The sequence below is a fragment of the Drosophila grimshawi genome, unplaced genomic scaffold, assembly GCF_018153295.1.
Source record: "Drosophila grimshawi isolate 15287-2541.00 unplaced genomic scaffold, ASM1815329v1 contig_848, whole genome shotgun sequence".
Taxonomy (NCBI): Eukaryota; Metazoa; Arthropoda; class Insecta; order Diptera; family Drosophilidae; genus Drosophila; species Drosophila grimshawi.
Genome location: NW_025063692.1, coordinates 7,105,669 through 7,128,250, shown reverse-complemented (window position 1 = coordinate 7,128,250; position 22,582 = coordinate 7,105,669). Strand labels below are relative to the sequence as shown.

General features: G+C 37.0%; 2 protein-coding genes across 3 annotated transcripts; one reads left to right on the top strand and one right to left on the bottom strand.

Moving 5' to 3' along the window:
* Positions 1–9,660: 9,660 nt before the first annotated feature.
* LOC6565771 (neprilysin-3) lies at positions 9,661–18,452 on the bottom strand. Of its 2 annotated transcripts, none has more exons than XM_001992169.3 (9): positions 18,404–18,452; positions 13,282–13,398; positions 12,824–12,977; positions 12,645–12,765; positions 11,861–12,175; positions 11,307–11,801; positions 10,200–11,029; positions 9,993–10,135; positions 9,661–9,921 (listed from the first exon to the last, which is right to left on the bottom strand). In XM_001992169.3, the coding sequence occupies exons 1-9, from the start codon at positions 18,413–18,415 to the stop codon at positions 9,745–9,747; spliced, it is 2,364 nt and encodes a 787-aa protein (XP_001992205.1). In that variant the 5' UTR covers positions 18,416–18,452; the 3' UTR covers positions 9,661–9,744. The 2 variants fall into 2 exon arrangements, with proteins under 2 accessions (XP_001992205.1, XP_032594705.1); XM_032738814.2 differs by lacking the exon at positions 18,404–18,452 and adding an exon at positions 15,230–15,624.
* A 2,794-nt stretch (positions 18,453–21,246) lies between these two features.
* Positions 21,247–22,244, top strand: LOC6565770 (PE-PGRS family protein PE_PGRS26). The gene is made up of 3 exons (XM_001992168.2): positions 21,247–21,342; positions 21,412–22,049; positions 22,124–22,244. The coding sequence occupies exons 1-2, from the start codon at positions 21,276–21,278 to the stop codon at positions 21,792–21,794; spliced, it is 450 nt and encodes a 149-aa protein (XP_001992204.1). The 5' UTR covers positions 21,247–21,275; the 3' UTR covers positions 21,795–22,049; positions 22,124–22,244.
* The last annotated feature ends 338 nt before the right edge of the window (positions 22,245–22,582 follow it).

Here is a 22,582-nt window from a genome sequence, read left to right as displayed (position 1 = left end):
TTAGGAAATGTGTGCATACATTAAATGGTTCATTGAATATACATTTATGTGTCGATTACTCTGCCAAAGGGCTGATGATATATGTGGACTCTGCTTTTGGCTGGCGTTTGTCTCTCTGTCAGCTGTCGACTGTCGACTGTCTGATGTTTGCTCTTGCTTTATTGCATTTAAAAATATTTTATATTTAATACTTTTGGCGCTCCCACTGGCACTTGGTATGCTTTTTGCGGGCGCTCCACTGCATAACATAATAAAGATATTTTCCGTCGCTTTTTATGTCTGCCACCAACAAAAAATGTTTTTTTTTTTTCTTTTCTCGATGTTTTCGCTGTTTTTTGGACTGTTTTTTTTTTTACGACAGTCGAATGGCTTGTTTATAATAATTTCACATTTGAGCCGCTGTCGGAGAGGCTCCGCCAATTACTTAGTTATGTAAAGTAACTCATTTTCGGGTGGAGCACTTGCTGATGGACTTGGCAGAGCTCTTGAATTATTCACTGGGACGCGTGAAAATATTTTACATACGCTTTTCATCTTGGTGTGTGTTTAAGTGCTGAGTGCACATTGCCTTCATTTTTACCAAAGTCATGCGATATTTATGTGCAGTTGTGCGTCCTTTACGAGGATAGTTTGGCGCCTTGTAGCACAAGCTGAGTGCAAAGATGTGTTCCACACTCTTTTGGAGCTAAAGTCAAACTTAATTGAAATTGTCAGTGCGCCACTTAACACTCGCCCAACCAAATGAGGCTGTGGAGAGGGGTAGGTGTTGGTGGTTGGTGGTTGGAGCACAATTTGTAAAATTGGCATTGCAATAAATATTTGAATTTATGGCTCAATTATCAGTTGGCCTTGCAACTAATTAAGAGCAATTCTCTAAGCAATTCAATAAATTTACATGCTATTTTATGGGATCACCAGAGCAATAAAATAATAAGATAAATTGCTTTTATTTATTTTTTATTTTATTATTAATATTATTATTAATGCTAATGTCACTATTATTTTTAACAGTCCAGAGCTGGAATCGCAAATTTACCGATTACAATTTAAAATCGAAAGCAGACCATAGACTTAACTCTACAGATACTGATAAAATTATGATAATATTATTATTGTATATATGTAGCCTGTTCACTACGATCATATCCAGGTATTCATTAGTTTTTCCAGCTCATTTCTCAGATAGCTGAGACAATCTCAGTCTGATTATTGTCATAGAATATTTGTTGTTTAGATTCTCGCTCTTCTCGTCACAATTGTCATGAATATTTGGAATGACATAAATATTTGACATAGACGGTCTGCATCCACAGAGCACCATATTTTTGAAGAATCACGTTTTTTCTATTTGCAACTTCTTTGAGAATATTGTAACTGAAAATTTGCATAGCCCATATACATATGTGTGTTCGAATAGGCGCTAGAGGCAAGGGGTAAGTATGCCAAAAATTATAGTCCGTATCTGGGCGTATTTTTCGAAACTCTTAACAGCACCATGCACAATTGACTTCAATTAAGAGATTGCAATTATTTCATTAATTTGTGAAAACAAATGCCAAACGAACTGAACAACTTTTGCGATGAAAATCACAAATGTTGAAATCAAGCAGAAACTGCGGGCAGAACAGGAGCACAAGCGGAAACGGGAACGGGAACGGGAAGGGGAGCTGGAGCAGGAGCATGAGCTGGGCAGAAGTTGGTTGTTGGTTGGCGCTTGTGCCTTTGTTTTTGGGCCAAAATAAAGTGTGTTTGCCTCGATTATGGGTGGCTTTTTTGCTGAACATTGTTGCCGGTTGGCCGACTATGCTGGTTACCCGGTTCGTTGCCGCTGCTCCTGCTGCTCCTGCTGCTCCTCCTCATCTCTTAACAACTCTTCAAACTTTAGCCTGGCCATGACCCCCACCCCACCGCCCCTCTCGCGCCTCGACAAAGCTCACGCCTTTACCGCGGAACAGTCGCGGCTTGCGTTGATTGTTATTTTATTGCCAGCGCATGGAGAGTCACGGACCAAAGCAGAAATTGTTTGCTGCTGTTTGCGGTTAAAATCTCATTTCGTCGTGCAAGCCCAATACCACAATTTAACCCACACACAACCTGTCTGCCCTCACCGCCCAGCCACCCAGCTACACAGCCACGCAGCCTTTGCCTTGAAAATTGGCGCAACATTTTGCAATTAAAATGCGAGCACAAAAAACACAAAATTCAATCTGTAACTATTTGCTGCCAAATGTATGAATATACAATAGACAATTTATATTTATACATAAATAAAACAAGTCCGTAGTGCTTACAGAATATTTTATGGAGCAGCATTTCGAATAAAACCTGTATTCTAATGTAAAGATTATTAAATGTTCTACATTATATAAAAAAAAAGTGGGTTTGAAAATATAAAGTTTGTTTTGTTATAAACTTTTTTAAGGGGAATTTTAATTGTGTCGCGTTAGGCGTTGATTAATTCAATGCCATCGATCGCATTTATCTTTCGCAGCAGTAACCAGAGGCAACAACGCCTTCAAAATCAGATTCCCAACTTCTCAATTATGGACTCAACTTAAATTTCCTTGATAATGCAACAAGTAGTGGCACCGATTGCTGCTCAGCTCGCATAATAATATTGATGTCCTGTTCCTTGCCAGCTCTATAAATCGAAACGTAATTTATAGATTTGCAAAACAATTGCAAATATAGTTAACAAAGATTAAAAATAATAATAATGTTGTCCACAATATAGTGATATATATCAGTATCAACATTTAATGTTATCAATTTTTAAATGTACAATGATAGGTAAGTGGAATGAGGACTATTATGATGGAATAATCAGATTATATGTATTTACAGATGCATACGTGTAACTAGATACCTGAGATAAGTATCATAATGGTAGTTAATTTAAAATAATTAAGGAGCTTTCAATAACACTGCAACTATTTATCGGCTATAGACGGCTTTATAGTCGATAGTAGTAGTGGTATATAATATATCTTCAGTTTGTGTTTCTAGTGTCTGCTTGTATTCATCCATGTCTATCTTCTTAAACTCTTAGTCTTATTTTTTAAATTATAAATAAGAGAAAAGATTTTCTATTTTTGTATGCAATTTTTTAATTTAATCAGGTTTATAAGTGTGTACAAAATGGAAATCCTTCCATTTCTACTCCCTATTTATTTTTTATGTTGGTAACTTTTGCTGATGTGAGTTGCCTCTGAATTTGAAGATTAACAACAACAAAAAATATATATATATTTAAATGAAATAAAAAAAAACAATATCAGGCTAATGAGCATGTCAGGGGTATTTGAGAAATCCACAAGGAGAACAAGTGTGAAAAAGTAAACGTTGAGGGGCATTTTATAATGACTTGTTGACAATTCAAATTATGCAGATGGGTTCGAGGCTGGCACATGCCTTAAATGTGGCTTATAAATGTGGCTTAAATATGCATATATGTGTGTCCGGCATAAGTACACACACACAAACACAAACTTGCATGTAGTACACAGCCCACAATTCGTGTCCATTCATGTTTATTTAAAGCAACATGTTAAAATTAGCGTTTGACATGACAGACGAGAAGTTTGATAGAAGGGCAGAAGTGACCGGAAAGAGGAAGGCAAATGGAGCTGCAATGCAGCGGAGACCGAAAGATATATATATACATATATATAGAGAGAGAGAGAGAGAATGGGAACATTTAATTTACTTAATTACTTGGCCCTTGATTAACATATTTAAATGAAATGCCGCAACGCTGGCAAATTATTTCACATGGTGGCTGGGAGGAGCCCATTACGAGTACGACTACTTTCAGGCCATTGTTTGCCGCCCCCTTCCCCCAGCAAAAACTGTTGATGAGGGGGGCGTGTCAACATAATGCACGCCTGATTGCCATCAACCGAGCAAATGGTCGGCTGACTCAGCACATTTTTGTCGGGGAGCTCACAGCCCGGATTCAGAAGTGGATTTGGATTTACAATTGGGATTTGAGTTTGAGTTTCTTTTAGATTTTGGTTTTTGATTTGCATTTACTTTGAGTTTTAAATAGAAATAAATAAATTTAATTGAGATTGCTCCAATTAGCTTAACATATTGCTGACTGTCATAAAAGAAAAACGAAGTAAGTGTTTGATATATGTCTGTACTAAAGTTAATTACTAAGCTTACTAGAATTATTATTGCTTGTTCAAATGGAAAATTCAAATCGCCCTCAGTCGAGAATTTTCCCATGATTAGCAAACAGGTATTGCTACTAAAAATTCGTATTAGTTTTCATAAAGTGAACATTTTTATGGTTTGATTAGCATATTTCGAATAATCGAATGGCAGAGGACATTTGTCAATTCAGTTAATGGCGGTATTCAAAATGAAAGACGGTCGTGATTCCTCAATCTAATGTAAATGAAAGCAAATAAATGTACTTGGAGCGAGCGGAAAATGAAATAAAAGCAAAGCAAATTGGCAATTGGTTCCTCAGCAGTAACACCATAAAAGAGCCAAATGAGTTTACGGCTTGCTGGCTGGCTGGTTGGCTGGTTGGCTGGCTGTAAGTGCACCTTGTATAATTACAATTTGGGTTGACAGTGAAACTTCTGCCTTTCCCAGCCACTCGGCAGCAATAACTAGCAAACGAGATAAGGCTGTTTGAGAAGAGGAGCCTGGACAATAACCAGTACAAGCGTCAGCAACAGCAGGACGAGGGTTGTCTTTCTGGTTAAGCAGATTAAATGCTTTATGCGCAGGTTGCCAGGCGACCAGGATCAGCCGCAATGATAAAAATAGAATATACGCCAGGGCTCCAAGACAATGTTCAACACACATACACGCATACACACACACACACACAGACATACCTACACTTATATGTACAGCTGCGGTCAAAATAATAGTATTGCACACATACATCAAAATAAAATACTTAAAATAAAGCTAAAAAATGATGAAAGTTTTATTTAAAAACACAAGCAATCAATAAAGAAGATAAGTACGTATTAATAGTTGGCATATCTATAAAATGTATTAACAAAATAAATTAAAGTCGCTAAATTTAATAATTTTTATATTTATTTTGTATCTCAAATTATTAATGAAATTTATCATTATAATAGTAGTGAACAAATTGTGATGTTTTCTCAGCTTTTGTGACTAATTAATATTACTAAAAACTAGATATGATGGGTCGTTATATTTTACTACGTTTAATATTTGGGAACTTGTCTTCATATTGAAGATTTTGAATTTATCTCGATTTTGAGAGAGAAAGAGCACTACTATTATTTTGACCGCAGCTGTATGTGTGTTCGTGTATTTTATATAGATGTGCACATTCCTCATGTAGAGCATGACGCACGCCACGTCTAAGCTGCCAATAGCCGAGGGCGTGGCCAGAAACCGCCAAAGACTGGAAAAATTGGTCGCAACGCAAAATGCGAGCAGCGGCAGCCAAACAAGCGAGCCATAAATAAATTTAAATTGCGCCAAAAATCACACGCTATTATTATTATTTATTATACAAGCAATTTGCAGGCATTTGTATACATTTCTCTCTCTACCCCTCTCTCACTCTCTCTCTCTCTCTCTCTTTCTCTCTCTGGGTGTGTGTGAATATGTCTGGCTCTGGCCACGGACAAAGTTTATTAGAAGTTTTGTCCCAAAATCAACGTTCGACAACTTTAAGCAATTTACTGCCGTTCTCTTTGCCAGACGCGCCATTTGACTACCTCTGTCTTACTCTTTCTTTCTTATCTTATCTCTCTCTCTCCCTCTCCTCTCTCTGCTTATCTCTCTGTTGGAGTCTTTGGCAGCGCAGCACATAAAAACAAATTAGAATACTTTGGTCGAGAGAGCTTGACTTTAAGATACCAAGAACCCAAGACTTTACCCATAAAACGGACAGAATATATGTAATTTGGCAAATAAGATAATAAGACAATTTGTACAGATGATCAATAATATATGAAAGGATATACATTCTTGATTTGAAATTTATATGCTCAAAGCTGTTTGCTTAATCGATTTTTATCGATATGGTAAGTTATTAATAATCTGAATTAGACTGTATTCTAAATTTTGTAGTCTCTATCTGTAATAGTTTCTGAGATAGGCTTGTCCATACAGATGGACAGACGCACATATGAACTCATATATATCCTTTATGGGGTCAGGGCAGCCTTGCTCTACCTGTTACATACTTTTGCACAACCTAATTTTTAGCCGGTTTAAGCATTTGGAATGACTTCAGACAACAAAGTAAAACAATTTAAGGAAGCCAACATATCGATTCAGTAGAAGCTATATAATGGACTAATGACTTTCTGAAAAAAAAATAGAAAAAAAACATGAATTTAAATGCAATCTTGAGAATGTGTGGAATAAAGTAACACCCTGTTATTAATTAGTTATTTAGCTACAACCTTTCAAAGATCGATCTCGTAAATATACAGAAACAATAGTAATGAAAATTGTTTCTTAATTTTTGGAGTATAGTTGCAAGACATTTACAAATACATTTGGCCATCGAATGCTTATGACCCAGGCATAAAGCTTGGAGTATCTTGTGTCCAATGGCCAGAACAGTATCCTTATTGTATCCGTTCGATGTCCAGATGGATATCTTGTTAATCTTCCCATGTATGCTGTCAACATTCATATACTCTAAGGATGAAAAGATTCAAAGCGAAAGAATGAAAATAATTGGCAGTCCTGGTCTGCCATCTATGCTACTAAAGATGCCGATGAAGCAGATGATGCTGATCTTACCACATTTTTCCATAGCAGCATTGAGATGTGTAAAAGTCAAATGAAATTATGCAACACTTTGGGCTTTTAAGAGATCTTAACTGAAGTTGCATGTTGCATGTAGAGGAAAGTTTCATTGTAGCCACCAAGCACAGCACACGGCACAGTAAACGGGGCCAGCTGTGGCAACTGTGGCAACTGTGGCAACGATGGCAACTGTAGCAGCTGTTTTTTAGTGCGCATTAAACAATAATTAGGATTGTTGCAAAGCAGGCAGCAATGGAATGGAATAAAACACGTATGCACTTGTTCCACTTTGTTGAACGCAATTGCAATTTTAGGCTCGGATGCTTCTAGCCGCAATATGCACAATAAATTATGTTACACTTAGTTATTGAATTTATTACGCTGACATATGTATATAGTAATGTGTTGGATGACAATAAAAATAATTTGTATCTCGACACACACACATGCACGTTGCAGATGCATATTTCATAATATTGTTATTATTTGTTTATTGATGCATACATATATGGAAATCCATACACATGCCTACATGTATTTGCATTTACCTATGCATAAATGTATATATATGTATCTGTGTATTATCATAAAATGTTGGACTCTCAAATTGTTTAGCCATAGCTCGTTTTAACTTAATTTCATAAAACTGAAGAACAATCAAATCAAAATTAAATGCATTGGTTTTCATTTTATATGTAGTATATATATATATATATATATATATGTATATATATTAGTTATAAAAATAAGAAAGGATAAAATAAATCAATGCTATCGATATTCAAATATTTGTGCAATTCGCATACATATATAGTTTCTTATATCCGTTTCGTGTGGTTTTTGAATTAAGGAACCCGTTTGTAGACAGATCTCTGCAAATATCTATATAGATATATATATATATATATATGTATAATTATAGTATTATTATTTTTTTTTTGTAGTTTACTTATGAATTATGTGGAATTTGGTACAATTGAGCATATTACATACAAGACAAGTACATGTATATTATTATTTATGATTACACATTAACCAGTTAGTATTCGGTATATGTAGTATATGTTAGTTCTGTGGAAATCTGACTAGTTACGTATTAAATAAATTCCATACATTTGGTGTTTGGGTTGGTTGTAAATAGATTGTATGATAGCATAGTATCGTATCATTAGTGGTACTACTAAGCACATATAAGTGATATGCCAAATGCTTCATCGGTGACTTACACCATATTCGTTTACTGATTTTCAGTTTTTAGTTTTCGGTATACGAAAGTTGTTTGTAATTTATACTAAATACTATAAGATGTCCATGCATTTCATAGGTATTGGTTTTGTGTTACGGTCACACAAAGGCGTTAAAAAAAACCGAAGAATAAATGAACATTGACTACACGTACATATTTATATTTTGATTTCATTTCCTTAAGATTATGTTGTTATTAAAAAAAAAAGAAGGGTTTTTATTTCATACTCAAGAATGAAACTGCTACATTCCCATAACTTATTCAATTTTATAGTGTATATATAAAAAAATACAAATTGATTTATTCGCTTCGTTTTTGTTGTTGTTGGTATTTTGGTATTTTGTTCGCACTTTGGAGTTTGGCAACGAAAAGGCAGATGTACTATCCCAAACATGTGCTCTCCCTCTCGCTCTCACTCGCCCCTCTCGCTCACTCTCATAGCGTTGCTCTCTCGCTCATGCATTCGGACACACACAAACACAGCTCTTTTGGGGCAAGTTTAACTTACAAGCATACATAAGTGTGTATTTTGATTTTGACATAATAAGAATACAGAATACAGTTTTTTTCTTCTTTTTTTTGTTTCTCTATATATCTATATAGTAAACCCCACTTTTGCCGGTTCGAATCGAGCTCTTCTTTACATACAATATACATAAATCGTTTTACAAGTAGCTAGTCACACAGTTATCTATAGCGGGCACTGACTGTGAACCGCCGTTTAAAGTTACAAATTGTTTATATCTACTACATACATATATAATACTTAAAACATTTATTTTCTTATTAATTTTTTTTGGTTTGTTTGTGTGCAATGCGTTAATTTTAGAGTTGTTCGTTTAAGTATTGTGTTGCTGATGTTGTTGTTGCTGTTTTATTGTTTTACTTTGGTATTTGTTGCGATCCAGGCTCGGCTTAGAGTCGTTAAATGCCCGCTCCCAAAAGTATGCAAAGGATTTATCGTCAGATATTCTTTCATTTTTACTTAGGCACAATGACTGACGTTTCTCAGTAAAACATAATACGAATTAAATTAATTAAGTTTCGGCTAGCCGAAGCACTCCATAAGCTTGCAAATTGTAAATGGGCACAGCTTTATTGAATATGAAAAAAGTTGATTAAAGAGATTTGTAACTATGCATCAGCCATCGACTTATTAGATGCACCTAATTACCTTGTACATTTTTAAATGCTATGTGATATTGGGCAGATACTAAAAACTAAACTTCTTAAAAAAAAAAAATGTTAAAAAAAAACAGAATTATTATTTTAATACCTATCTACACAGTTCTTAATACCACCTTATCCAATTACAGACCAATACAATAATCTAGATAATCCCAGCTGGATACGTGAGTGGAATGACATCTGCCAGGTTTAATTACTTAATCAATTAATATTTTAAAATATTTGTTGTGGCTATGGAAACCGTTGAATTTAACGATAAGTAATTTAGGCAACAGACAGACTTATTTCAAAGTGATTTTGGCAATCTGCAAGCTTATGCATATTTATAGAAGACAAATTACAGTTAAAACAATAAATTCTATAAGCTAAATACACATTCCATGGAACACACCAATTCTATAGCATTTTGCGTTTGCTAACAATAGTTTTCTTGTGCTGCAGTTTAACAGGGCTTCTTTTGGTTTCTTGGTAATTAGTTGGTTTGGTTTTTGTTTATTTGTTGGTATTTCGATGACGTAGTGAGATCTGTTTTACGTATTGTGTCTTTACCAAACTTCACATTTCTTGGTCGAATTCATGCGTTTGCCGGCCTGGCAATGGAAAACCTCCGCAAACTCCTTCATATTGGACAGGGTGCCAATGACACGGAACTGCGATGGCGAATGCGGATCCTTTTCCATCTGTAGCAGATTGGTTTCATCCGTGGTGCTTGAACACCAAACCTATGTGAAAAGTAGCAAACAATTTACAATTCAATTTGATATAGACATTCAATTAACTAATCAAGACGCACCTGTGCAAAGGAAACGAAGAAGAGCTGCTGATGTGTCAAATTGAGGCCGGGCAATTTGAGGGTATCAGCATCCTTCTCGGGCTTGGTGCGCAGATAGGCATGATAAGCCGCCTTTAATCCACCATTATCAGCAATATTCTCACCTGTACAGTAAGCAAAGAGATTTTAAATTTTTGCCATGCAGCCCAAATCAAGTGCAGAACTCACCCAAAGTTTGTTTGCCATTCAGATTGCGTCCGTTTAGTTTGTAGTTGCCATATTGGCGAGATATGCACTCGGACTTCTCATTGAATCGCTCGATGCTCTTCGCATCCCACCACCGATTGATGTTGCCAAACTTATCATATTCCCGTCCCTGATCATCGAAGGCATGGGTCAGCTCGTGGCCCATGACAACGCCCATGGCGCCAAAATTCAAACTTTTCGGATTGTTGATGTCAAAGAACGGAGTCTGCAGTATGCCGGCGGGAAATACGATTTGATTTTTCGTTGGCGTATAATAGGCATTCACTGTTTGCGGTGTCATGCCCCAATTGGTCTTATTCACCGGTTGATCGAGCCGCTTCAGATTACTCTTCAGATTGTAAATTGCCACCTGGATGTTATTCTCGAAATACGCATTCGCTGTAATGTTCAACTCGGCATATTTCTTGTCCAGCTCCTCGGCATTCAGTATATAGTCGGGGAAACCAATCATATCCGAAATCTCGTTGGCCTTCTCAATGGCCCGCTCACGCGTCTGCTTGTCCACCCAGCTGAGATTCTGTAAATTCAGTTTGAAGGCTTCGCGTATCTCGCCGATCATTTGTTCCGCCGCTGGCTTGGAAACGCCATGGAATGCCTGGCGTACAAATATGGCGCCCACAGCAAATCCAATCACATTGTTCGTGTCGGAGACACAATAGCGCCACACCTCCTCGCCGCCATCGGAGCCCATCAGCGCCTTACGCACGCCCTTATACGCATCCCGGAAGGGCTTGGACAAGCAGCTGGTCAGCGTCCGGACCGCCTGCCAAATCAGATAGTTGTTCAGCGTTCTGCGGATGAAATACAAGTCAGTTTAAAGGCATAGATAAATCAAAACTGCTGCCGTGACGACATCAGATCAATATATATTGTATGATTTTAATATGAACAGATTCTCTTCAGATTCTCTTTAGCATTGTTATGTGGCTTTCAAGTATATACGACGCTCGTAATTTGCATCGAGTACGATGCTCTTAATTAATTTCATCCAAACATGAAATTTGTTAATGCTATTGACAGTTGTCATAACGACATCAGTTCAGAGTCTGTATTGAAATATAAACTTACATTTTGCCCGCCTCCGTTTGCTGCATGCTCATAATGATGTTGGACAGATTCTTGAGAAAGTCGGGGGCATAGACGACGACAACCTCCTCGTTTGTGACACGCCTATTGACCATTTGCATGGCATTGTCGAAATGATCCGTCCAATTGAGGAACGGTGCCAATCGGGTAAGATCCCTGAGTTCCATCGGATGATACATGGCCTCCTCGTTGCGTCGATCCTCCATCGGTATTGTGATATTGGCCAGTTTCTTCTCAAAATTGATCACGCCCTCCATTTGGATGCGTGCCTCAGTCTCATTGGCGCCGAGGAGCACGCATATTTTGGTCATATATTCAATATACTCGCTGAGCACCTTGCGATGAATGTCCGTCTTGTTGTTGTAGTAGTCGGCGGTGGGCAGCGTCAATCCGCCCTGATCTATTTGGATGACATGCCGTGTAGAGTTCTTATCATCCTCGCCGATGGCCCAGCCAAACAAACAGTTAAAATTGTATCTAAAAAATAGCTTGAGCATTATAGTTATTGTCATCACAAGCATTCCATTGAATCTCACTTGTTGTGCAATGTTTTGAGCGTAGTGCCCAATTGCCATTTGGTCACATTGTAGCCGCTCTGCGTCACATTCCAGCCACCAATTTGGTAAAGTAAATCGTTCATTGGCTTGGCCCCCAATTTCTCCATATGCTCATCAACATCCAGGCAGGACTCATAGTATACTTTGGCCTTGCGTTCCGCATCCGATTTAAAGGTTTTTGCTGGCTTCTCCAGCACATTGCGTATTATTAGCTGATTCATCTGCTCCAGCTTGCCAAATGTGCCCCACGTCGATTTACCCTCCGGTATCGGATTGTTCTTGATCCATTGATTGCTGCAATGGCAAATAATGTGCTACTAAATAAGTATTCCATAAGTATTATTAAGCTTCATTCATTTCAGATAACTCTCAGTGACACATTTTCTATAATATCAATAACTCAACGCTGTGTCTATTTGGCTTGTATTTATGGTGTAAATTGGGGTAAACTGTTTCATTCCCAGCAGTTATTTATCCTATTGATATTTTCTTCTACCATCTTTGAGATAACCTTGTATGCTGACAATGCTCTAATCGCTGACAAGATGAATATACCCTTTCCCTATATATATTTATATCTGAATGATCAAAAATGTTCCTGATGGTTTGCAATACCGCCGACTGAGGTTACATACCCCTGCCCCTGTCGAGTACCAGCTAATATCATGGATTTTCATTGATCTCGTCGATATTCTTTTCCTCTTTATCGATGTTATATTTGACTTGTAATACTTAGTAATACCGTCCAAGTGACTTTTCATACCATGCATAACCATAGAAATCATCACAGGGATCGATGCTGGCATCTATAGACTTGAGAATCTCGCTGGAGGCAAATATACAATGCTCGTTGAGGCAGGGCATCTCATTCTCCCCCACACAGTCTGCAATAATATATAATTAAATAATACATTTTTGTTGTTCTTAGATGATTTCACTCACCCTTCTTATGTTGGACGTGTACCACATGATTGGTCTTGTCAGAGCCATTTGAGATTATCATCGTGAGCAGTGCCAAAATCATAATCGTCATCACAAACGTCGTTATAAGCAGCCATTTTTCAGTTTTATTCCGTGATCGCCAGTTCCATGTAGCCTGTAACCAAATGCAAATAATAAAAATATTATTAACCATATAAGCCTTGTGATCAACAAGCCAAATATCGAGCTTTAAAGGAAAATAGAAGCTCAAAATTTGTAGGTTCTGCTTTTGAGTTTAAGTATCGAATGGGAAAGCCTTTAACTTGGTTTTCTTGGTAGCCTATAAGATTTGCTCTTATAGGAGTTAAAGCAAACACAGTCAAAATGTACTTAAAACTTGTAACCTTGAAATTAATCAAATCTACGACACGCACCCTATCCACCGAATCAGGCACGTGTATTTTATGGATCGTACTCACCCGGGCCGTGTGATAACGTATCTGCATGCCGGTGTGTCCCGTCGCCTCATTCAGCTGTATGCCACCAATTGAACTTGAATCATCTTCCGTGAACTCGGTCTGTTTATAGCGTGTCATCTGTAAGATGCATACAAATACACACACAATGACAAGCTGTTAGTTATGATCCACTTTATGTTGCTACAGGCAACATCCACACATCCAAGTGGCTATAGTTGAAAATTCTTCTTATCAGCAATGCAGTTGTCAAAGACCTCAACTCAAGTTTAATATATGTAAATTTGTAGTCAAGCTATGGCTCAGCTTAAATCAGATCTAATCAGATCGGAGCAGTAAGTAATATTTATAACGAAACTAGAGTTTGATAGAGTATCACAGAAAAAAACCAACGATTAATCTAATTTTGTATCTAATTATGTATCTATTACTTTTGCTTTTTTTGTTGAAATATTGCAATATTAACTATTTATAATTATGTTAAATAAATTTGACTTCCACTTTCAAGATGAAAATTAAATTGTGCACTGTCGCTAGACAAATGACCAGCACTGTAGCCAGTAAGTGCTTATTTGATTATTTATTGTACGTCTGATAATAGCTTGAAATTCTCAAAGATATACATTATACTTGCACCCGTATGTTTATTTGTATACTTTTTTCAGCTCTCTCCTTCTCTCCCTCTCTATCTCTCTCTCTCTCTGTCCCTCTCTAGCGGCGTCTTCATAACTTGTGCTTTTTCTGCCATTGCGTTTGCCTCGCCCCGCCTGTAGAGAGACTGTCCCCAAACAGACCCTAGACCTTTGTTCAAATTTGGCATTTGAGCCGGTCTACGTATATGTATAAGTATTTCAAATAATTTTAACCCTTTGTTGTGTAAACTCGACTATTTTGCATATGAAAAGAAACGCTTGATCTCTATTTAAGATCTTTATGTGCATTTAAATGCATAAAAGAGCTCAATAGAATTATATGAATATTATATTCAAGAAATTTTCAGCTGACAACTTATACAATTCTTAAAATGCAAATTACGCACTGAGCATTTAAAGAAAATTACTGTACATCAAATTAAGCTGGCATAAAAGTATAAAATAAATAAGTAATAATGCATATAAATATATTATTATACTGTTGTAGGGATTATACTACTTTAGTCGTGAAGTTTGTAAGGTATATATATGAAAAAAACTAGTCTCCAGCCGTATCAGATCCATATATCCCATAACTCCAAATTATGTCAGAAAATCTTTGAAATCAGACTAACATCTAATATAGCTTCCATAAGTACAACTGGTCGATAGATAAGTTCTTCTAAGAAGCCCTTTTTTTGCAACCTATACCAATCAAACTCACCAATTATGCTTGCTAAAAAGTAGATAAAAAATCTTCGAGCTCCAACTGCTATATTATATAGTTTCAATACGAACAATCGAAATAGTTTTTAAAACTTATAGAAAATTTTTGGAAATTTGACAATAGAAGCATTGTTATGTGGCTACAAATGTTATTGAAATGAATCATTTAGTTACTCAATTTCTTTCAAGCATATCCGACGCTTTCAATATATCTCAAATTCACATCGAATTCGTTTATGATGAGGTCACTTATAATGCAAAAGCGAAATTTCTTAATTTTTAATTAATATCATCCAAAATGGAAATTTCACTACCCTGTTGAATAACTGTTGCAGTCACGTAAATAATACTGAACAGCCAAAAAAAACTGCACAATAGCTTGGAATATTCATTTCAGAGAGTTTATGTATACATTCTTGTATATTTATTTATTTATATGTATATATACATTAATGATGTTTATTGCTTACTATTTTATCGCTACATAGTTGGCCATATAAATCGGAATTCTTCTCAGTTTAGCGATAAGCCAAATATTCATTTACACTCAAACACACACACACACATAGTAACACACGTACTTCCACACCTACCGTGCTACAATCGGTGAGCCACATTTTCAGCAATGAGGCGGCAAATAAAACAACTACTTAACAATAAAAATGAACTTGGCACATAACGTAAATTTCCCGAGTTTGTAGTTTTTTTTTTCTTTTTCTTTCTCTTTCTTATTTTGGTTTTGTTTGTGTTTGTTTGTATTGTTGCTTAATTTGCTGGACAAATATTGGCGCGCGTTCTAGATCTTGGTCTATGAGCGAGAGAGGTAGAGAGCGAGAGGGACAAAGAAAGAAAGGGAGAAACACACACAAGCAAAGAGCGAAAGAGAGAGAAAGAGTGTGAGAAAGAGAGTGAGTGAGTGTGGGGGCGCCAGAGATAACGCGTATATAGGATACATCGATGCTCATCCCATGACCGTTGAAAATACACTGAACGATGCCGAACAACGATACCGAGCAGCTCTCAATGTCGATGCCGATGGCGATACCAAAAAACAATGAAGCCCAACTATATACATATGTATATATATATATATATTTATTTATGTGTGTGTATGTGCGACCATATGCTTCTGGGTTCTCGTATTCAAATGGTTTTGCACTATATACAAATTAATTGAGTGAATTGTGTAAATGTGGGTGAGACCATTGCCCCCCATTCCCTATCCAGTGTTTTCTACATAAATATTAATACAGTCAACACGAAGGAATTCGCTAAATATGAATTGTTATTGCCGAACAATTAAATGGCATTGCCGCTTTTGTTTTAGCGCTCTCGTGCGTCAATTGTTTATTCAACATTTGTAAATATGCTCGAAATCTCCAAACAAACAACCAATCGTATATATATTTGTATATGTATTTATTTATATGCCTATTTATGTATGCATGTGTAATATTTCAAATACGAGCAGGCAATATTTGCGAAATGACGACGTTAGCATTTTATGTACAACACAGAACCATTTTTCACCACATATCTATGCTTGTTTAACAGCCAATTCAGTAGCAGTAAAAATAAATTTATTGTCATTAAAATTAAAAAATAAATTATAAAAATATAACAAGAAATTGTAATCATCAATACACATCAAAAATCAATCAAAAAGTTGTATTTATCATTAATCAGTGGAAATCATCATTAAAAAGAAAGAACAAATATATGGCGTATACTTGATATGATCTAAAAATTGGACAGGCAGCAGTGCGTGTCACTTTCCCAATAGCCACTGTATTGATTTTGCATTGGCTTACAATATGCCATTTATCACAAACACCATCACTTACACACACACACACACACACACACACACACACACACACACACACGCACACACACATAAACATACAGCGCATTTGAAAACTGTTGCGCAGTTTACTTTTTGCGCGTTTTCATGAATGTCTGACGGGGCCTGTGGTCATCCTTATTGTATACAAGGGTAATATTTACTCAAGGCTGCCAACTTTGAAGGTAAACAGAATTTAATTTGTATGGCACTTGCAATACAATTTGAAAGCAAACTAAATGACACTCAGAAGCCGGCAAATCACAACTTGCAACGGAAATGAATAATTTAAGTTATATTCTTCGTTATATGTTGTGAGATTCTTGAGCCAGCCACACATGTTTATATGTATGTATTTATGTATGTATGTACATAAGCTCAACGGAAACAACTGATTATCTGTAAAAAGAAGATACATGAGACACAACTTTGTCGCGAATTTCGTTTGAATTGCAAACACTATTGCCAAAATGTTTGGGATTATCATCGAGTTAAACAAGTCGACTAAAAGCGGTAATTTTTAAAAACCATACCAATAATACAAATGAGAAATTGAATACTTTTTAGTATATTAAATTCCAGAACTATCATATTAAAAATAAAACCATTAGAGGAAATTCTCAAAGCAGAGCAGACTATGTCGCTTAAGCCACAGACAGATCCAAGGAAATTATCATGTCGGAAAGACAAAGAAATCCCAAACGGGACATAAATGATTGAATTTGTACAACAATCAGGATGGATGGAAGATCTATAGTGGGATATAAATCCCCCACTAACAATTTAGACCATTTTGAAGAACTTAAAGTGTGTTCCCAGTGTGAATAAACATCATAATTTTGCAAGGCAAAATCACGCACTATAAATGTGTTTTCCAACTTCCAATTTATGAGGCATTTTATGTCTATTTATGAAATTCTTTTAGCTTTCATTGCGCTCAATTTTAAGATATTAATTCTTTTTTGTTTGGTGACCTATTTTTGTTCTAATTTAAATATATCTTTCGTTGGCTCCAGATAAAGTGTATTTCTGTGATTTATTTTGGAAGCATTTCAGAAAGCATTTAGTTGATATGTATTTTAAATGATATTGATCCAAAGCTAATTCTTGAAACAATGTCATTGGTCTGCTCGGCAAAGGGTGTATCAGGAATCAAAAATAAAAATTATAGCCAAAAATGTTTACCCAACTGCGCATATTAAAATGTTAACGCGTTTTCAATTCATAGAATTCTCAGGTGGGAGGCAAACGAGGGCGGGGTGGGCGCGTTTGTTTGAACTGGGGAGATCGGGGTTCAAGTGCTCGAATTGGATTTTAAATGCAATTCCCACCACAGCCGCAGCAGCGGCAGCAGCAGCAGCTGTTCATGCGACAAATTGCATTTGAGGCAAGTTCAACTCTCTGCTGATGCTATCACATAAATGTAATCGGAGGAGACGCACACACACATATGAACTCTCTACACTTCTCTCTCTCTCTCTCACACTCTCTCTCTCTCTCTTTATCTTGCTCTTGCTCTTTGTCTCTGGAGCTCTTGCGTTGACTTGTATGACATATGTTTGACATATGTCTTGTCTCAAAATGGCTGCAGGCTCAATTGACAATGCAGGCAATGCAATTAGTGTCTACCTCACACACACACACACACATACACACACACACGCACACACATTCCTAAGTTGTGGGGCTGCTGAACACATCAAGTGCTAATGAAATTTACCAAGCCAATTAAAAAATTCATTTACTGCGTGCAAAGTGTTTGGGGGCCAACCAGAAGCGGCGTTTAGCGTGCAGCATTGAAAATAAGTGCAAAGTACACAAACAAACACACACACACACACACACACACACTGACACAGAGAGAGAGAGTGTGTGTGTGTGTGAGAGAGAGAGAAAGAGAGGGCTGCTCTCGCAGTTTGCCTACCTTTGCGCTCATTTTCCTTATGCGCCTGAATAGATGCAATAGATTTTTTTCTTGCGCTGTTGCTGCTGCTCTTTGTTGCTATTGTTGTTGTTGTTGCAGCTGCTCCTTGTTGCTGCTGCTCCTTGTTGCTGTTGCCGTTGTCTAATTTGTAGTGATTTTGTTTGATTCCAGCTACATATAGCTCAATTTTGTTGGTTGCTTGTGCGTTTAGTTTCACTTATTTATGCTGAATTTTCTAGATTATTGTTTTGGTTTTATGTTGAATTTGGTGGCTTTGCTGCCTGCTGGCACAAAGCGTTAATTTGATTTGAGCCACATTCTGTCTGCTAGTTTTTGTTTATGCTTCTTAATTGACAGCCAAACGTGTACAAAAAACAAAAAATAATAATGCGAATTGTTTTGGCTGGCGCTTGTGCTGCAACTGAAATTTCACCACCAGAACCAGGAGACTGAAGCCTCCGAAAGCTAAGTCAATGGCAAACGAGCCGAGCAATGCCACTATCAACAACGAGTAGCGAAAACCAACCGACACACACACACACACACACACACAGGCACAACAAAGCCATCAGCCGAGAGTCGACGCTCTGAAATGCTATCATTTCACTATGGAGCAACTACCCCCATATGGTAAATAAAAATCATCTTGAGAAATACATCATCTACTCACAAATAGATAACAACTGTCATATTTACATGTTTTTTTACATATCTTAATAATTAATTTCTTTTGTTTTGAAGCCAAAACCAAGCAAAAGTGCGCTTCGTCTCTGAGTTATTAATTTGGAGCCACAAGAAAAATGTGATTTGTCCCAGTGTGCACTGGAAAAACGTCCGAAACCCAAAACACACACACACACACACGGATATGCTCGTGGCCATAGTGACTTACCCTTGCCTAGTTCAGGCAATGGGGGGTTGCAAGGGGGGTTGACCTGCCCTACTGGTTTGTGATTACCAATTCGAATCTTCCCTGTGTGTCGCCACTGCGCAGCTGCAATACTCATTTTAGTGGCAGCACTGCCAGTGTTGCCACATCGGCTACCTTCGGTTCTATACGCCAGATGGCGTTCCTTAAAATAGGTATTATTATTGGATAAGTAATGCATTTGAAATTCACTTTATTCAAGATACAAATTCTTTCTTTATGCTTTTCATCAAATTATTAATTCGTTCTCAAATTCTTAAAACTTTATATATGATAACGATTTATAAAATGTTCAAATCTGTTTCAATTCCAGTGTTGTACAATAAATGTATATTAGTTAATATTCATAAATAAATAAAAGTGCAGTCTCGACTATAATTTATTTCTTTTTAAATGAATGTCAACAAATAAGTTACTAATTACATTTATAGGCTGAACACACTGAAAATAATTAAAAATGGTATAATAAAATTGTGCCACTGTTTGTAACAGAATAAATCATCTCAGATTCCATAAGGAATATACTTGTTGAGGTTCACCAATCAAGTCGATCTAGTCCGTCCGTCTATAAGATATGTAGACTCTAAATTTGATCGTTTTTCTGTCTGTCTGCGGACCTCAGTGACTATAAAGGCTGACGAGTGCAAATTTTGAATATAAGTTCTCGTATATAATATATGTAGATAAAATTGATTTCATTTTATTCTCGTAATGTGTAATTATCAAAGTGTGTAGTGTGTAATTATCAGCCAACTGCAGCTGGATGAAAGTCAGATATACAGCTGCTGTCTAAATAATAGTAGTGCACACATATGTTTTGAAAAATGTTAAATACATAAAATATAGTTAACAAATTAAGCGTTTTTTTTTTTTAACAAAAATTCTGAAAGTAAGTAAACAGTAAAGATATTGAAGAGATCTTGATTTTATCACCATAAGATTTGTCACCACTATTATTTTGGCCTAAGCTGTCTATATGAATTCAATCACCTATGCAGTAATGTTGTGACCTATTTTTGACAATGCGTCGACAATTGTGGCAAGTAACAACAGCGTCAAATATTTGCCATTGTTTTGTGCGTCATTTCCACAACAACAAAGCGTTTGTATTGTTTACCAGTTGCCACCAGTTGCCAGTTGCCAGTTGACTTCGATCGTAAACGGAAAGTGTTAACAAATCGCTGCCCACGCCTCTTCCCAAAATAAAAGTAAAAGTAATACAGTTGTTTATTTTTTCCATATTTATCAGCTATATACTCGTATATATATGAAAACAGAGAGAAAGAAAATAAAAACAGGCATTTGACTGTCGCCGTTTGCTGCCAAGACAATATTCTCAGCACTCAGGCCCATCACTTCGTCATGCATGTCATTAATGAGCCAGCAAATTAACGTGTTCTATACCGGAAAAAAACTCGAGGCTCTCACGTAAACTCGTACAAATTACAATAACAACCGAAAAGGCTTACACAAATTTGCGTGTTCTCGATTGCAATCATACGAACAAAAACAAAATACAAAAAAAAAGATACTTTTGCAGTTCGAAGTTTGCATACTCTGAAATGCTCAAAATACTCAAAAGCGAATGAAATACTTCAAAAAGCAAATGTGAACTGCGTGACATAACGATTATGCCCGCTGTGAGGCCACAACAATGAGTAGCTAAACAATTAAATAAAGCAACAACAACGATGATGACTCGCTGCCACTCTACAACAACAACAGTAACAACAAAATTTGCGGTCGCAGTTCGACTAGCTTAAAAATACAACAACAAAAATAATGTAAAAACAAACTGGAGTGTCAGCCCATCTGGGTTGTGGGGGGATCGGGGCGAGATAAGCTCTGGGAGGGGCGGGTGGCGCCCGACTGAGAAACGAGCTTAAAACCGTTGACGTGTTGCCGCCAGCGAATTAGTTGCAGCTAGTCGATCAAACCTCAAACATGGCTTTAACCGATCGTCGCTGTTCCGTTGTGATCTGGATTTGTGCGTTCGCCTGCCTGGCGACGGGTGAGTCTCGGTGAATCTCCAAGCCCAAGCGGATTACCAGTGTTTATGTGTCTCTCTATCTCTTCGCAGTGCACGGCCAGAATGGTGGTGTTAACTGGAGTGCTGGTAATGGTGCTGCTGGGGGTGCGGGGGCCGGTGCCTGGTCCAATGCACAAGGAGCGGGCATGCGTCCGCCCGGCAGTTTGAGCAACAGCGATCCGCAGTACAGCTATGGGTATGCGGGCGTTGATTCGCGTGGTCCTTATGGCGGTGCTGGCGGCAATGGTGGCTACTATGTTAGCGGCACCGATGAGCATGGCCGACCCTATTCCTATAATGGCGGTTCAAATGGCCAGTCCATGCCACCGCCACCCGGTTATCCCAACAACTATGGTTACAGATCGGATGCGGGGGCGGTGATGGCGTCTATGGGCATGGCACTCGCCTTGGCGCTGCTGGCCTCCAGATCATAATCATGTGAACCTCACAAATGTCTATGTGCATTGCAATTCACATTCATTTTTTTGTATTTTTTTTTGTAATTTGTAAGTCTTATTTATACAAAATGAGTAACAAAGCTATTACGACGCGTGTCGTGTGATTAAAAAAAACCATTGTTGGATATATTTGTAAAAAAAAAGGACTGCTCATCTTTTCTTTCGCAAAAACGCTTTTATTTAGAAAAAAGGATATCGTGTTTAATGTAAACAGATGCTTAACATGAACAAGTAAGTACAAATAGAGGTTATTGTTATATAAAGACATTATTAGTAATATTTATAATTTATAAATAAATGTTTAGATGAAGTCAATGCCATTGCCCCCCACCAGCTCCTGCTCGCCACCAAGACCACATTTCACTGTTTTCGAGAAATTATGGAAAAATACTGAAACTATTAGCACATTGTTGTTGTTCTGCTCAAGTATTTGATTTGTGATTGAAGCTTTGTTTTGACTCCGGCAGCACTTTATGAATGCACTGAGAATTTCACATTTCAATTGTGTTCAATAACAACAATTAAGTTGCACGACATCTCAATAAAGCGTTTACTCCCATTCCTCCTCAATAAGCAGTCGAAGTGTTAATCACATTTTGATTTTAACCTTAGACTTAAAAATGTTTATACGCTAATTTTGTCGTGTAGTTTGAAGCGCTTAGAACCAATAATGTAATAATGTTCTTGTGTTAAAACTATTTCTTTTTTTACGGAAATATTCAGACCAGTCTCACAAAATGTATGTGTTATTATATTCCACACAA